This window comes from Streptopelia decaocto, assembly GCF_964273445.1.
Source record: "Streptopelia decaocto genome assembly, chromosome: 2".
Taxonomy (NCBI): Eukaryota; Metazoa; Chordata; class Aves; order Columbiformes; family Columbidae; genus Streptopelia; species Streptopelia decaocto.
This window is the reverse complement of record NC_138655.1, coordinates 101,271,013-101,284,461: the sequence shown is the minus strand read 5'-3', so window position 1 is coordinate 101,284,461 and position 13,449 is coordinate 101,271,013. Positions and strand designations below refer to the sequence as shown.

General features: G+C 39.3%; 1 protein-coding gene across 6 annotated transcripts in view; it reads right to left on the bottom strand.

The window, feature by feature from the left end:
- Nucleotides 1–13,449, bottom strand: part of TNS3 (tensin 3) — a 231,904-nt gene that overhangs the window by 69,494 nt on the left and 148,961 nt on the right. For 4 of the 6 annotated variants that reach the window (XM_082044752.1, XM_082044751.1, XM_082044753.1 and 1 more), the window contains 2 exons: nt 3,980–5,227; nt 2,474–2,536 (listed from right to left, as the gene is read on the bottom strand). In XM_082044752.1, coding sequence (XP_081900878.1) covers nt 2,474–2,536; nt 3,980–5,227 — 1,311 coding nt within the window. The remainder of the gene's footprint in view (nt 1–2,473; nt 2,537–3,979; nt 5,228–13,449) is intronic. The other 2 variants (XM_082044754.1, XM_082044756.1) reach the window with 1 other exon arrangement.

The following is a 13,449-nucleotide window of genomic DNA, read 5'->3' as shown; positions in this document are numbered from 1 at the left end:
TTCAGGATAAGCCTGTTCTGTCTGGTTTAAAGGATGCTAAAAAGGCTGTTCTGCTTGCCTCCCACCTCCAGCCATGTATGTGCCCTCGTAACTCTTTTTGCACATCACATTTAGTGATTACTTGTCCATATTGCAAGTTTAACTCTCTGAGCTGACAGAGAACTAACCCATAGAAAACCTTCAGACCATTAAATTAACAAGATAATCAAACAAACCCCATCATGTAGAATTAACACATCTGATACAGAGCTGAGTAGGGTAACACATGTCCAAGGATTACGGGAGCAGCATAAGGCCACTTCTCTTAGGAACAGTCTGCTGCATTTCAATCGCATTAGATTCAACACAAAACTGCACTGTTAATCACAATTAATATACTCATAGGATTCAAAGAGCAGGCAAGAGACTCAACACACATTTAAAATTTCTGCTTAGCACTCAAGAACAAGGCACAGGATCATTACACAAGGGAAACTCCTCAAGACACTACCTATATAACCACAAGCAGATGTCTTTAAACTTTAGGGCAGTCAAATGCACTTGGCTGCCTACAGGCCCTGACTAAATTAAAATACCTAAATTCTTACTACTCCTACTCTCTGCCTCTTCAACTAAAAGATGCCACCCCCTGAAGCAGCAGTTGTTGAACATGATGGTGCTTCAGCTTATACCCCCAGAAATGTAAACTAATAATGCCTCCCCATACTCCACCAAATTAAAAGCTGGAGGAAAAGCACCCATTCAGTTTTGCTGCCTTTGAGGAAATAAACTATAACTTCTCAATAAGGACCACTACAAACAGATCTCTGCTGAGAATATCCACCACAGTTTTATATTAGCACCCTGTTTCAAAGTGACTACTAAGACTAGAAGATGCTAACCAACCTAAACATCACTGGCAGCATAAGGCCATCAAAAACAGAAGGTTAAATTGAGAGCATTTTAAGGGTTAAACTTTTACAGGAAAATTTCCTAAATATAAATATCCTAAGTCACTACAAATATGACTAGAATGGGGCCCATAAATCTTAAGGAGGTAAACCAATACTAGAGGTCAACACAAGCCTCCAGTCTTGCATCCTGTATCTGGGATTCCACAGATTTTAGGCTCTCTGCAGTGCTTAAACTCTAGATACAGTTCATTCATTTTGGACCCTGATAATGCAAGGGTATTCCTTTACTTACCATCCTTCTCCTTAAGTCTCTAATGTCAAAGAAAAGCTTTGTGAGAACTTTAACAGAATCTGACTTCAGGACAGTAGGAGTGTAAATGGAGTAAGTACTTCCTCCAAGCAAAAAAATAAGAAAAAAAGCTTACAAAACCCAAATACCAGTTGATTCACTCCCCAATTATCCCTTAAATAATTAGCCTTTTTGCCAGATAAAGTATGCCTAGCATACTAAAACATCATGAAGAAGTACTCATGATTTGGTACAGAACTGTCCACAAAATACTAGATAGCACTCCTGTATGTTCTTGATGAAATTAAAGTGTCTTGGGGATCTCACCAATGTATATAAATACCTGAAGGGAGGGTGCAAAGAAGAGGGAGCCAGGCACTCTTCCATGGTTCCCAGTGACAGGATCAGAGGCCATGGGTACAAACTGAAAGATGGGAGGTTCCCTCTGAACATCAGGAAGCAACTTTCTTTTGCTGTGAGGGTGACTGAGCACTGGCACAGGTTGCCCAGAGAGGTGGCTGTAGATAGGAGATAGTCAAAAGCCATCTGGACACGGTCCTGGGAAACTGGCTCTAGAGAGCCCTGCCTGAGCAGAGGGGCTGGACCAAATGATCTTCAGAGCTCCGTTCCAACCTCAAACGATCTGTGACTGTGATTTCAGTAGGAATGTGGGTGCTGCCTTAGGGCAGAGATAGAGGGTATGGGAAAAAAATTTGTGTCAGAAACAGAGCTGCTGTTGATAGCAATTCGTGTCTACGTAACACTTTCTGCATGCAAATTGTGCTCATTACCTCACTTTCAGAGACATATACGCTGTGTCTAATTAAATCCATCACAGAGGTCTTCTACTGAGTTGAATTGGAAGCTGAGTAGGAATCAGTATGAATAAGGTTATGTTTGAAGCTCAGTATGATGTAAACATCCTGTAAGGATGTTCAGTAATTCCAAGAGACAGGTTTAAAAAACAAATCGAAAAAACATTAACCTTCCTTTTCCCTTGCTTCGGACTGATGAAGAGAAATGCCTTGGCAAAGGCAATGGAATAGCAAAAAGCAAAGGAGCTTCCTGAATCCTAAACTCTTTCCTCTTTCATACTATGCCCTGTTACACACCCCCATCTATTCCCCCCCCCCCCCGCCAATTACCCAGGATTCTATATGCTGTCTGTATATTCATATTTAATTCCAAATTCATCAATATCTCTAAAAAAACCAACCTCTTCCAGAATATACCCCAAGGACTTGTATTCTCATCGGTCTTAATACTAGGACAGGAAGTTTACCTGCTTTACCTGACTTTACGAATGGAAGGGAACTGATAGTGACTCCTACTTCCTTTGGGAGATGACCAGAATCTGTGAGAAAAATTCAAACATCTCTTTTCAGATACATATCTTTAAGCACAGATTCATAAACAGTGGCTTATTCTAAATGACCCTTTTATCCCCTTCACTAGTTTTACTGTACACCAAAGAGTACTCTCCTGCTGGAAAAAAATCTCATTTTCGATTTGTCTACCAGCTAATCACTTGGAAAGATTCAAGAGAATGACAAACTAACAAATTTAATCCTGTAAGAGCTACAAAATGCATATTGTGTATTAAAAACAAAAAAAGAGCAAATAGCTCATGTATATTCGTCATGGTTTTCTGGACTTCTTTAGTCCTTGGCTACTGTCCTGAACACAAAATTGTGATTTCACTTTCTCTACAAGAATCACTATCCTTGATCACGTAGGCCTGCACATTAAAGGAAACAACACACTAGTTGGGCACAGTCATCATTGAATGGTTTGGCATATCCAACTGGGCTTGAGCTGAAGCTTGTGTCCAATGAGGCCACAGACAATTGTTCTGGCATGTTGGCTGATACTGTATCACATCCTGAAGACACAAGCAAGTCTTTCATTGCACCAAGACTGGACATAGGAAGAGGGAGAAGAAGATGGGGGAAATGAGAAAAGGAAAGCAAGGGGATATGTTCTGCCAGAGTAATTAGACCACACAGAATTTTCAAACATGACAGCAAGAGTTTGTTTATCACAAATTTTAGTAACAGCATTAATGAAAGGTTTCAGTGGACTTAAGCAGAGACAGACTGCTCATCATTTTGCAAAGCTGCTAGCTCTAGTAGCATTACTACACAATGGAGTCAGCAAGTGTTGCATAACAAATTCCACCGGCTGATTTCTGCAATCATTTCAGAGCCAGAAATAACAAGCAAGCACTGTGACTTCTGAATATTAAAACAGAAAAAAGTTTAAGAAAGAGTATGTTTTAAAATACTTTACTGGAAAATATTACATTTATGAAAATACTGTATAGAAATTTAATGCCAGCAGCATTACACTGAAATTGAAGATAAAATTGTTGAAGCTTTTTCTCCCACTTTACGTGGAAATAATAAAAAATCATTATAACAAAAAACAATCATAAATCATAAGCCATTTCACTACAGAAGTCTTCTAAAAATGTCTCAATGTAGGAATTGTAGGAATTCTGCTCCCTTATCATTTTACACTTACAGCAGCTAAAAAAACAACTGATAATCTATAACAAGTAAGAATTTGCTGAACAGTACATTTTTCAAGCAAAAAACAAGTACCTGCAAAATGCACTTATCTTACATCAGTTTGATTCCATAATTTCTGAATGGTTATATAAAGAGGGTATGAGAAATAATCCCTTGAAAATCATCCTGAAAGTTTTAAGTCATGGCCTGACGTCCTGCCGTTCCATATCAAGAACACAGAAGTGTTAGGAAAAGCATTATATTCAGAAAGTACTAAAACATCTTACCATGCCGGGAGGGATTCCTGTTTGTGACCTCTAATTTATCATGGCAGCCAGGACTCCTGCCAAGACCTTCAACATCTACATCAAGGCTGGTGAAGCCATTTACTTGATTTCTGTCCCTGGGGACAGTGTTAATGCGGGTCGGGATAGGTTCAAATGTAGGGTCTAACTCCAAGATAAGCCTGTTCAGTTGCTCAATAGACTGATCAATATCCAAAGTTGGAGAAGCTGGCAAGTCATCCGAGTTCTGTCCTCGATCCAGGGCATTTGTGTCCCTCTGAGGCACTGGCCTTGACTTCAAAGTCTCAGCACTGGCATGTTCTGCAGCTTCAGCAGCACATGGCATGCTTCCCAGGCCCCTTTGCACAGCATCTCTGCTGCTGGAACCACGTGTTGGGGTGTCCGGGACTTGGGCCTGGCTCTGGACACTCCCCACAGTGTTATGAATGCCAACCCTGATTTCATTCTCTGGTGCAAAACCGTATTGGTGAGTGACCATCTGCTGCTGGCGTACCCAGGTCTGAGTAGAGTAGTTGCTTGGGCCATAGGCTTGAGGTTGGGGTGAGGTACAGGGATTCCGTTGCAATTGCCGAGTTGACTTTGGTTCAGTGCTTCCAAATGATCTCTCATAGAGGGGATCCACACCAATTCCCAGGTCTGGAGCAAAAGCATTGTGATGCTCTTCCCCAGCATTACTTCCAAAGCCATCTGAAAGAAGTGAGTTCTGACTGCTTTTGTGACAACTAAAGTTCCCTAGGTGGGTGGAGTGCTGCCCTTCAGAGGAAGACAAAGTCCCAATGCTGTCCACACTGTGAAGGTCATGATTAGGCATTTCGTCATCCAGAATATCAGTCTCCCTGTCCTTCAGTTTGGTGTCTCCATTCACATGAACTTGAGCTGGGACTATGTGGTGAGTTCCACTGTACTTGCTTCGAACATCAGTCATATCCTTGGTGGTGCTGACAGGATCCTCCAGTCCAAAGCCACTAAGTAACTGGTCCAGTTCAGCCTTTTCTTGTAGGCTCAGACCCCGTTTGACTCCTGGCCCAAGGTGCTCCTCAGTCTTATCTGTCCTGATGGAAGCTGTTGAGTGTCCTGAATCACTGCTGACAGACAGGGTATGATCACTGTGATCAGGACTGCCAGTCACGGGAACACCCTGAGCAACACCAGGGATGCTGCTGTCTGAAGAGCTCTTCTTTCTCACTTTTGCGTACAGACTGCCATCAATGGGACCTTGGGTATGCAGCACTGTGGAGAGATAAGCAAGAAGGAAAGGGAGAGAAAAGGACAAGGCATTACATAAGGGCTTTGGCTGGTGGTGTATCACATGACAGAAGTATTGCTAATACTAATGGTATTGCTACTACAAAACTAAATTTGCTCTACAAATACAGTATCAACCAATAGCATTATCTTCTCTCATGTTTCAATTTGTAACAGGTTTCTTGACAGAAACATAACATGCCTTTCATAGCTCAAGACCAAATACAGTTCCCTCTTTTTTTTTTTCCATTTTGAATGCATGTTTATGGCTCCACAAACCCTTCATACTAATTCGAAGAATTACAGTGCTAGAAATTTGAGAGGCTGCTACCATGCATTCCATTCAGAGCAAGAATGGTAGGAACTTGCCAGCAATACTTGCCTTGAACATAAATCATGCAATTACCAGTTCATCCATTTCTACTTGATAGTCTAACTAGACTACAAAGAATCATTTACTCCTTTTCTTGGTGGTGCAAGGAACAAAACAGGCTTTCAATCAGAGCTGCAGTCCGTGCAACAATATGTAAGGCCTCTTCACAAAGGCATGCACAAGGAAGTGTTAGACTATGAAGTTTCTATACATGTGTGGAGGATCTGGTATGCACTTCAAGTTTCAATTTTAAGAAGCAAGGCCATAATCCCTTAAAAATAAACATATAACTCCTTCTCCGTCAATGATGGGAAGAACCTCACTTAATTTCTGATCTCCGAGGTACTCACTCAACTAAAGTTTATGCATAACCAGTGGAGGGCTTCACTTAAGTGACTACATTGCTTTCGATCCTAGAACTGTTACTGGCATCCATGAACCCTGCTGCTTCTTGCTATTTCGAGGCACACATCCTGTATTTTTTTAATCTGATATCTTGATTTTCTCTCATGCTACAGCCACCAGCCCATCTTCATTATTTCCTTTCAATAATCCGTAAAAATTAATCATAGAATCATTTTGTTTGGAAAAGACCCTCAGGATCATCGAGTACAACCATTAACCTAACACTGGCACTAAAACATGTCCCTAAGAACCGCATCTATAAATGTCTTTTAAACACCCCCAGGGATGGTGACTCCACCACTTCCCTGGACAGCCTGTTCCAATGCCTGACAACCCCTTCCATGAAGAATTTCTTCCTAATATCCAATCTGAACCTCCCCTGGTGCAACTTGAGGCCGTTTCCTCTTGTCCTATCACTTGCTACTTGGGAGAAGAGACCAACACCCTCCATGCTACAGACTCCTTTCAGGTAGCTGTAGAGAGTGATAAAAGTCTCCCTTCAGCTTCCTGTTCTCCAGGTTATACAGCCCCAGTTCCCACAACCGCTCCTCATCAGACTTGTGCTCCAGGCCCCTCACCAGCTTCGTTGCCCTTCTCTGCACTCTCTCTAGTACTTCAAAGCCTTTCTTATGAGAAGGGGCCCAAAACTGAACATGGGATTCAGGGTGTGGCCTCACCAGTGCTGAGTTCAGGGGCACACAATCTCTTTTCTAGTCCTGCTGGTCACACTATTCCTGATACAAGCCACGATGCTGTTGGCCTTTTTGGCCACCTGGGCACACTGCTGGCTCATATTCAGCTGGCTGTTGATCAACACCGCCAGATCCTTTTCAGCCAGGCAGCTTTCCAGCCACTCTTCCCCTAGCCTGTAGCGCTGCCTGGAGTTGTTGTGATCCAAGTGCAGGACACAGCACTTGGCCTTGTTGAACCTCATACAACTGGCCTCAGCCCAATGATCCAGCCAGTCCAGATCCCTCTGTATGGCCAATCCTACCCTCCAGCAGACCAACACTCCCACACAATTTGGTGTCATCTGCAAACTTAGTAAGGGTGCACTCAATCCCCACATCCAGATCATTGATAAAGAGATTAAACAGAACTGGCCCCAATACTGAGTCCTGAGGAAGACCAGTCGTGACCAGCTGCCAACAGGATTTGGCTCTGTTCACCACAATAAAGGCAAAACATACAGCAGAACGTCAAAAGAATCACAAGTTAGCAACTAAAATCTCAGCCTTAGAATTGTCTCTTATACACATACTTCTACATGATTTATCACATAGGTAATATTTTAGATATTATGTTTTACTTCTAACAGGAATCATGAAAAATAGGTACTCAACAATAACAAACATGAAATACATACAAAATAGGTAATTAGATTTGTTGAAAAAATCTCAAGAACACAAACTTGAGCAGATTTTTATAGACTACTAGGAAGTAAAAAAAAAATCCACTGGAGTTAAAAATACTACTGTGAGAATAATCTCTTCCATATTATTTCAGTACTACCAACACTGTCAATAGATAAAACCACAGAACACTGAATACAGTGGTTTCCCTCTGGAACATTTTAAAAGCTCAAGAGCTTATTTGAATCCAGCTTATTTTATCCAACTTTTTCCTACCTCTGCCGGTCAGAGCTTTTAAAGCTCTCCTTGACATATAGACCAAGGAGAAGAAACAAGAATATGGCTTTTGCGTCTTTAAGATCATTTATTGGACTTGTTTGTCCAACTCCCATACACATCACACAGGTTAGACCAACCTGAGGTTGAGTATGGGTACTGGGCTCTTATCCAGTGCTGAAAATGAACATCATTAGTTCTTTTTCTTATGAAAAGCTTCAGAAGTAAATATTTCTACTGTCCACAAAACCAAGAAAGTAAAGCGAGAAGTTCTACTTCCAAGGGATTTGATGCTCCTTTACAAAAACATTCATATTAAGCAAAAGTTTCTAATTAACTTTTCCTATGCATAGTTTGAGAATTGTTTGATAATAAGAAAAGTAGTCCATTACAATTTAGGAACAGGTAGATTTTTGTCAAAGCTAAAAACAGCTTTTAGTCTACATCTGTGACAGTTCCAGAATCAAAACAGCCATGGAGACCTCAACGCATTGCAGTAACAGCTCTACCATACATTTTCAAAATGCACTTATGATGGCATTGTGATCGTGAAGCTCCTCAACTAGGAAGCTTTTCTACGCAATACCATTTTAGAAAAAGCATTATTCAGAAATTGCACCCATGATGGCAATGAATTCATTGGTTTATAATGGCAAGAAAAGTGGTCTGGTTGGAAAAAGCCTTAATTATGGGACACACTGCCAAGTTTCCATCAGTTAAAATACTGACCCACTGGAGGTTATACGATAAGTTTTAAAAATTTCAGCTAATAATAAAGGAAAACTTTTTACTCTTTAAGGACTTAGGTACTATTACTTGCCTGATGTTGATTTTAAAAAGAGTACATGCAAAAGACCAAAATACTTCTTTTCAGAACAAGTCATCAGGATAGGGAAAAAAGAAAACAATTCCTCTTGCTGTAGAATTTCTCTACCGGCAAACTGTTAGAAGTTTGCTGAAGTTTATGATGTGCAAATCCCATGGTGAAAAGAGCTTCTATGCATGAGGTTGAATGTCTGTGTACACATATCTAAAAAAAATATTTAGGAAAAAAGATACCATATCTAAGGAAAATATATCCAATTGACGGTTTCTCAACCTCTCTTATGGTGTGATTTCTCTAAGTTCTCACTACTGCCAGGGCAATGAAGCACACTTGGTGCTTCATGTGGAATTATTTAATACAGTTACCACTATACATTGCAAAAATTAAACAAAAAAATCAAAACAAAACAAAAAAATACCACACTACGAGTAAATATTATGTGACCTTTTTTCTTTTCTGTGGGTTTAGAGTTTAAAAACTAGAAAAAAAAAAAAGAATACAAAACTGCTGTGTTTTGAATATTTGAATATCCTAACACAAAATAGACATGAAGAGGTTACAGGTCTGGACTGGAATGCAGCTAAGCAAATACAGGACTAGTACAATTGAACCATTAAGAACTCTTCCTGTCTGACTTTTCTGTTACCCAAAGCTAGGCACAGTGTTGTAAATCTTTCAAACATACTTGTCAGCCATAACTACCTCACACCAGATGAAACATTATAGCATGCAGATTTGGTTTGCCGTACAGAATTGTTAAGTACAAAATCTAATTCTCAAGTGCCGCCACAGCAGTAATGAAAAACCTTTGTGCATTTTCTTCCATTAGCCCTTCCTGTACCATCACACAGTGCCATCCAAGCATAGAAACAGGCATACAGGCAAGAAGATGGACAGACTGCCAGTGGACTACTGACCTAAGGGTTTTGCACATGTGTGCTCTGTTAAGGTTCAGAGATAACCCAGCCCAGTACATCTTCCACTAATACAAAATTATCAAATTTATTCTGCATGTTGCCCAGAAAGCTGAGCAACCACAAACTATTTGGAGGTCTCCCAAATTGTGAAGTGTACAGCTTCCATTCTGAAAAAAGAGACATGAGTTCAGCTTGCCAGTAGCATCTCTACTTAAAATTATGCCATTTCATTAGCAAAAAAAACAAACCAACCAAACCAAAAAACCCTACCAATAACAACAAAAAGCAAGCCACCAAAACACACCAACCATAACAGAAAATGAAATGTAAACAACAAAACTACAGTCACAGAAGTGGACTTTAAATCTCAAGAATTGCTCATCTCCACTCTTTATGTTTCCATTTGAAACAACGAAAGCTTTTTAAGATAGGTTTTGTTGGTTTGGTTTGGCTTCTCGGCTTTTGTTGCTGTTGTCGTTTCTTAAATCTGTACTGTATCTCTACACACAAATTGGGAATTGTGCAAAAATAACTCATCAATGTATTTTTAATGGTGTTAAGAACTAGCACCATTGGATATAAAGATGAAAACAGCTTTCAGAAGATGGGGTTTTGGTTGCTTATGATCTTTGCTTGCAGCTTATCCATTAAGTGTGCAAACTAGAGCACTCGGATGCTTCTTTCCATCAGACTTTGGACTGGATACAATAGCTTTACAATATTCAAAAGCTTGTTAGAGTTTTGTTTCATTTTTTCCAAATTCTGAACAATTTACATTTCTTAGAGACTGTCCCTTTTCATATTGCATTTGTGCCATAGTAAAAAGCCTGAACTTACACTACTTCAGAATTCTGAGACGTCTTAAGTAAATCTAAAAGCATATTTTCCCGATAAATGTGCAAGTTAAATGTCTGCCTTTTAACTCTCAGATGATTTCTCTGAACAGGTAGTGTTAACTGGTAAGTGTCAAGGAAGGCTGTAGGAATGGTTTAGACAAGTAAATCAGATGAAAGGAAGAAAAATTTTGCTAGAGGAATTTCTCCCTCCCCTCCCCTGTCATGTAGATGAATGGAAATGTCTTTTTTTTTTTTTTTTTGCAAATAGATCTTTTCAAAAATACTTAGAAGTACAGATCTCTACTACACTGAAGAATGGCTTCTATACTCATTTGAAGCTTGATTGATAGATAGATACTACTGGGAACTACAAGTGTCTTTCTGGGACTTCTCATAGAGTTTGGCTCAGGATGACCCAACAAAAAAATTGGTTATAACAGATGCAGCAAATTTAAGAGAGGAAAGGTTCATGGCCAGGAGAGGAATGCTTAGATGCACAAGTCTGTATATGTTCATGAGTCTGTATACGGAAACATCTTCTCCCTGCCCACCCCCCCCTTTTTTTTTAATGGGGAAACTCAGTAAATCTGATCTGAAGCTTCAGCAGCAGTAACCATGTTTTTGCTACAGTATAGTCCCTGTTAAAAATAAAATCCCTGAAATGTGAGTTTCTGCTAAGAACCACTTTGTATAAGCAACCAATGACTGTGATCTGCCGGGGCTTCCCAGTTACTACATGTGCTAATGAATCACACAGCCCTGTCAGAACTGAACATCATGGCAGAAGGGACAATCTAAGCATACTAGCATCTCTGTGAAATATTTTGGCACCATAAAACTGGCAACTAGGTTTTGTGGCATTCAATGTCTCACACTGTTACCTCATGATTTGATGATACATGGAATGCCAGTGGATTAAAAAGTCTGAACAGTTGTGGACATGAGTACTGTCTTATTCAGCATCAGCCTCTGTTCATAACCAAGACAACAACATACCACTTCTTAAGATGAACTTCACAATGAAAGAAACTAGCAGCTTGAAATATGGTATACACCCTGCATTATTATCTGATAAATGTAGATTATCTAGTTGGAAGGAAATATACATGAGAGGAAAATAAAGAACTTGACTAGAAGAGCAAGCTGTTGACCAGGATTCCCAGTCCTGCAATAACCATTTAAAGTGAGCATCTGGCTATATAAAAAAGGGATTTAAGCTGCACAAGGAAAATGTGATCAGTAAAGTGTGGGATCTAGATGTCCTACTTAAATCTCCCACTGTTAAGCTTCAAAAATCCCTAAGGCAATTTCTCCAAGTATTGGCTCCCCAAACACGGATCACACTAGTCAAAAGTAGAATGGTGAGCCTAACAGACACTGCTTTTGATATTTATGCTAGAACTTGAGGAGTCATATTATGTTATCTGTCTACGAGTGAAGCGAGAAACAGAAATGTTTGGGACCTGCTGACTTTTAGCTGTGAACTTAAAGGTGAATACAGTATTGTTAGACTTCACAAGGAAACACCTTCAGTTGTAGGATAAAACAATTTACTTGCAACCAGACCATTTTGCTCTAGTAGGTAGCTGCATTTTTTAGAAACCTCAAATAATCACCAAAAAATTATCTTTCTACCTTATAAACAGATGAGAAAGAACGAGACTCACAGCTAAACAAAAATCCAGCTACTCCTGAGGACTCTGGATATTTAAACTTGCATCTCCTGATCATGAAAACGCAATATATTGCACATAACATATAAAAATAAATTTCAAATTTGCACAGTTGCAGCAAAGCATTCTTAGATTTTTTTTTTTTTTTTAATGATGACAAGCACTTAAACATAATTACCCAGTAATGATTAAAAAAATTCCGGTGTGTGATGCTGACAGTATTAGGAATTTTGTTTCACCTCAAACTTATGTAAGATTTGTCACTGCAAGTCCAGTGGAAAGAATACAACTTAGTTGAGGTAAAAAAAATAAACACTACCTAGATTTTTTTCCCCCTCCTAAGTTAGTTTAGCAGGAATATGAAATGCTGTATGAGGAAATGATCATAATTTTGTTTTAAAATATAGCATTTCTGCTGGGGGTCATAAATATACAGTATCACACTCTGCAGACAGAGTCAGCATTTATAGAGCACATGTATACATCAGTGGTTTCACCTAAATGTTAAACTGGGCAGCCCAAGATATGTTTCTGAACCAGAGTAACCCCGAGAATACTTAGATTTGTGGTAACTGTTTCCATTTAAAACAGTTCATATCTGTCTCCAAAGGTTCAATGACATCATAGTAGAGAACATGCAAACATATATGCATATAAAATACACATATGTACACTAATTTTTATATATATATATATATGGTCTCTATATAAGCTATATATATATATTTAAACCATATATATGGTTCATTTGTTCATGAAACCAAGACAATTGAACTACTCAAAAATCTAGAAACCTTCAAAATACAAAGTTTTGAAGTAGTTCTCATATTATGTAACACCTTCATTTCCTATTCTACCTTTTTCTAAACCATAGCTTTTTAAATACCTCTGCACTAAGACTTTTGGACTTCACTTTACTCTGGTCTTCACGTTTTCTCCAAAAAAAGTGAACCAACCAACTTAATTGCAAAAGTGAAGCTACAAATATAGGCAGGGAACATTTTTGACCTAAGAAAATTAAAAATATACTAGCAATGCACAATTTTATTTGTGCGCCTTGTTAAGTAATGGTACTGAAGAAGTTTTATGCATTTGATACCTCCTCTCAATGCCTAACTCAATCCCTGCTCTCATTTTTTCCAAGGAAGCAACACACTATAAAATGCGGGAGTAACGCAGCTGTCAAAAAACAAGGGAGGTTCAAACGGTGGAGACCTAAGTAATGCTGGAATTTAGTTGACCAATCCAAAGGGCTCACTTTCTTTCAGCCTGACCTCTCTTACCAGGAGCTATTCCAACTCCCTGAACTGCCCAGGCTGAAGTCTGACAAAATTCCCACACTGAATCTGAATTACACACACACACACCCCAGTATCAGGGACTCTCTTATAAATGAAAGCCTCAGAGCAAAGGGTATGTGTGTATTTTCACTCCCATACCTAATACACAAAGAACATCTTATATAAAAATTAGGAACTGAAATACCAACACATACCAAATTCAGTGGCTTCCTTCCAAGCCTGTGTGTTTCCTGGCACTTCCCTCCTTG